Source organism: Carya illinoinensis, chromosome 12 (assembly GCF_018687715.1).
Source record: "Carya illinoinensis cultivar Pawnee chromosome 12, C.illinoinensisPawnee_v1, whole genome shotgun sequence".
NCBI lineage: Eukaryota > Viridiplantae > Streptophyta > Magnoliopsida > Fagales > Juglandaceae > Carya > Carya illinoinensis.
Genome location: NC_056763.1, coordinates 26,217,331 through 26,221,323, shown reverse-complemented (window position 1 = coordinate 26,221,323; position 3,993 = coordinate 26,217,331). Strand labels below are relative to the sequence as shown.

Genomic DNA, 3,993 nt, shown 5'->3' with positions numbered 1-3,993 from the left:
TCTATATATTATGTGATTTTCAAGCTATCATAAAAAATCAATCTCTAATGCAAAGTCTAAAAAAAAAAGGAAAGAATTTAGGAAAGCTGTACTTCTCAAGGTACAGGCAATTTCTTTGATTTATTGTCTTCCCAGAGGAACTCAATTAACTAACTACAGTCATAATCCATGAACATGTTTATTGCCATGGAAATGTAGGAAGTCGATCTGATTCAATTTTGCAGTGGCTTTATCTTTGAATGATTTGGTGCTTACCAAGGGTCGTTATGCAATATCATCAGTATGTAAAATCATCATTATCTCAAAAGCATAAGGTGCTTTAATACCATATGAAATCATCACTTATCCCAAAAGTTTAAGTTAATGAGAATAAGCATAGTTTATTATTTATTTTATATCTTAACACAGTCCTGCCAATGCTCTAAATCATTGCACATGCAAGACCAAATAGCAGATAGCATGCAGTACTGCAACCACTAGGAGAATGGTGAATAAGTGGATGAAGTGCTTAGTTTCATTTGGGTTCTTTCAAAGAATCTGTTCTCTGTTTTTTACTTTTACTTTTTTCCTGAATATGGTTGAATAATAATATGATCCAACTTGTCTCACAGAAATTCCAAATCTGAGTGATGCTAGCTAGATTTTGTGCAAACGACTATTACACACTTTTGTACTCAAGAATCTTTAATCTTATTCGTTAAAATACAGAAATTAAATGGATGCTTACAGAGCAATTTCTTACTAACTAAATGAAACTTTTTTCACCACCATTTCGTATGTGAAACAAGCAAAACAATGCACTCAAGAAGGAAGAAGAAGAGGAATGAATGAATCAAATTATCCCCATGAGATGAAGAGCAGCCACTAAATGGTTCCAGGACTAATGCATCATCATCCCTTTTCAAGGAATAAGTTTTTTATTCCTTGGAAAAATGGGTCAGCCTAAGGATCAATTAGGATGTTAAAGATTGCGTCAACCTTTATCTTAACAAATAAATGGTGGAAAGTCACAACGTATATATCTAAGTCCTGGCTCGAACAAGGGGAGATTGAGGTATAGGGGAGTGAGGAGACGACAGGCACTGTGCCATCAATTTGTCATCCACTCTTCTAGATGAGGAGCTGAGTCTTAGGTTGTTGCTTCTTTCCCAACACTGTCTTTTGCTGGGAACTCTGACCTTATTTTGGAGAACAAAACTATGAATTCTTGTTAAAGCCACATCCATTGTATTGTCATCCATATTAGCAAAGCAAACTCTGAACCACCCTGGCTCTGAGCAATGGAAAGAAGAACCAGGAGAAACATTGAGCTTGACTTCATTTATTATAACTCGCCAGAGTTTCATCTCTGCTTCAAATGTCTGCTCTTCAAGGAGCCGACGCAAATCCATCCAGACAAAGAGACCAGCATTGCTGTTCAAACAATCAATTCCTACTGAAGCAAGACCCCGAGTGAAGACCCCATGTCGTTTTCCCAATCTCTCAGCACTTTCTGCAATAAATCTATCAACAAACACATCATCTGAGAGCATCGATGCAATGAGATGTTGGGTTTGTGAGGAAACAAGTCCAAAACTGGACATTTTGCGACTGCAGTGAACTACTGCATCGTTGTAGGAATAGACAATGCCAACTCTAAATCCAGGGAACCCCAAGTCCTTTGAAAGACTATAAACAATGTGGATGAGATCGCGGTTGCAGGTGATTTCTTCCTCTATTATTTCGGATATGCTTATGAAATCAGGCTGACTGAAGACAGTGGCAGCATAGATTTCATCTGAGATCAAGTGGATGTTCTTTTCATTGATGAAGCTCACTATATTTCTTAGCGTCTCTTTGTCTAACACAGTGCCAAGTGGGTTTGAGGGATTGGTAATGAGCAAGCCCTTTACCGTAATGTTATTCTCTCGAGCTCTCTCATAGGCAGCTTCCAAAGCTTGTCTTGTCACCTTGAAATTATTAGAGCTTTCACAGACTACTGGAAGAAGTTGTACTCCCGTTCTCCATCTCAAATCCCGATCAAAACTGCAATATGAATCCAATTTTTTTTAGAATAATCCTGCATATGTAGATTAACTCTTGTGATATATATAAATATACAGTACTGCTATTCTAAGACCTATATTTCATACTGCTTACATCAAATAATTTGATTTGGAAGATAACTTTTAAAATTTGAATTTTACAAATTAAATTGTATTATTTAAGTGATATGAATAGTGTATTTTATACACTGACTTGATCAGATAGAAAAGATCTAAAGCCATTAATTAGAAAGGTAGAAAATGAAATGCAGAGATGTTTGTCCGTACCCTGGATAATAAGGAGTAGGCACAAGAAATGCCTCCCCAGGGTCTGCCAAACAAAAGGTGATCATCTCATGTGCCCCCGTTGCTCCTCCACTCATAACAATGCGGTCAGCCTCGAATCTCACTCTGTCTCCTCTTCCTTTTGCCATAAACTTGGCAACAGCCTGTGGATTTACATAAGAATCTTGATTATTAATATTTCTTCTGATAATTTTAGCACACAGATTTTCCTTTTAATGTGCGTGTCTCAAGAATAGAATGAACAAAACTTGAAGAATATATTACATCTATTTTGAAATATAAGTAAATTCATAATATGATGTATCACATTAATCTACATCAATTTTTTAATTTATTTTCGTGATGTTATATTATTTTATATGAGGGAACATATTTTCCATACCTCTCTGAACTCGCGCAAACCATGATAATCCTGAAAGATGGCTATATCTCTGAAGTCATTTACTCCTTCGGGCGTGCAGATGGAGGCTTCTGGATTATTCATTATCCACTTTTGAATCAAATCAAAACAAAGCTGCATGCACGCACAAGACATAACAACCAAGACTCATGAGTTTGATCAGTACTATATATGTGCTTCAAACTAGTTACCAAGGTAATTAAAATGAACCGATAAACAAAGCTTGATTATAATCATTTTTTTACCTGATTTTCTGCAAGACCCATTTGGATAACTCCATGAGGGTTCTCGTTAAAATGAAATGGATTACTGTCAAACGCCTTCCAACCATCAAAGTAGGGAGAATCTTCTCCGTGCCCATTGCCGGTTGCTATCTTAGATAACAAGTACTTCTGTTGGTTGGTGTTTTTCAATCCCATTTTTTTAATGGGATGCACAGAAAAATCTGTCGAGATGTGTTGTGCAGATCGAATGCAAGAAGGAAGCACTTTATAGAGAGAAACGAGTAGATTTAGACGTTAATGGACAGTCTTACAGCTTTTTTTCTCTGGCGTTAGAAAGTTGTGCCGCTGTAGACAAACACCAGCATTTGAGGTTAGGATATACAACTTCAAATGGGTTTATTTATAGTTGCTACGTAGCAGTTCTGACGGGAAATAACTCGTTCAAAATCAGATAAAGCTTCCGTGAAGGACACTTGGAGAATTAATTAGTGCATGTGCAACTTTGAAATTCACTGTCCATCTAATTTTAATTGAAGCAATATTCTTCAATTTTATCATGTTCTTATGTATTGGTTGATGTGACGCATTAAAATAGTTTTATAGTAAACCACTTAAATGGATTAATCATTTAAAATGTGTTATGTGATCATCAATTCATGTAACCGGTAATGAGAGGATTTAAGTTGTAACTACCTCACTTTTCTTCCGCCACAAATGAGAGTTATTAATAAAATTAGGATATCATCTTCTTCTTAAAAAAAAAATAAAAGACACTATTTATTATAAAAAAAAAATGTAATTCATATTTTAACTAGAGCAAAAATTAATGTCCGATTATGGTAGAAACCCGAGACCCAATGGAAACCAATAAATTTCAAAAGGAGTGGAACGATGTCGGTCTTTATTTTAGATCTTGCCATCCCTAATTATCATACTTCTTGATATTATACATAAGTGTACTTATATATCAACCACTACTTAAAATTATGACACGAAATAGATATAGTCAAAGATAACAAAATTCATTCAAAATGGAGAA

The 3,993-nt window shown here is 35.4% G+C and overlaps 1 protein-coding gene across 1 annotated transcript; it reads right to left on the bottom strand.

Moving 5' to 3' along the window:
* Positions 1 to 828: 828 nt before the first annotated feature.
* LOC122290190 (1-aminocyclopropane-1-carboxylate synthase-like) lies at positions 829 to 3,305 on the bottom strand. The gene is made up of 4 exons (XM_043097764.1): positions 2,976 to 3,305; positions 2,713 to 2,844; positions 2,313 to 2,473; positions 829 to 2,025 (listed from the first exon to the last, which is right to left on the bottom strand). The coding sequence occupies exons 1-4, from the start codon at positions 3,147 to 3,149 to the stop codon at positions 1,023 to 1,025; spliced, it is 1,470 nt and encodes a 489-aa protein (XP_042953698.1). The 5' UTR covers positions 3,150 to 3,305; the 3' UTR covers positions 829 to 1,022.
* Positions 3,306 to 3,993: the final 688 nt, after the last annotated feature.

What these genes read in the sequence shown, in the direction of transcription:
- LOC122290190 (XM_043097764.1), bottom strand. Translation starts at nt 3,149, where the DNA reads ATGGGATTGAAAAACACCAACCAACAGAAGTACTTGTTATCTAAGATA. An exon ending in TGGGTCTTGCAGAAAATCAG is followed by an intron (nt 2,845 to 2,975) that starts GTAAAAAAATGA and finishes GCGTGCATGCAG; the next exon opens with CTTTGTTTTGATTTGATTCA. An exon ending in CCTACTCCTTATTATCCAGG is followed by an intron (nt 2,026 to 2,312) that starts GTACGGACAAAC and finishes TTCATATTGCAG; the next exon opens with TTTTGATCGGGATTTGAGAT.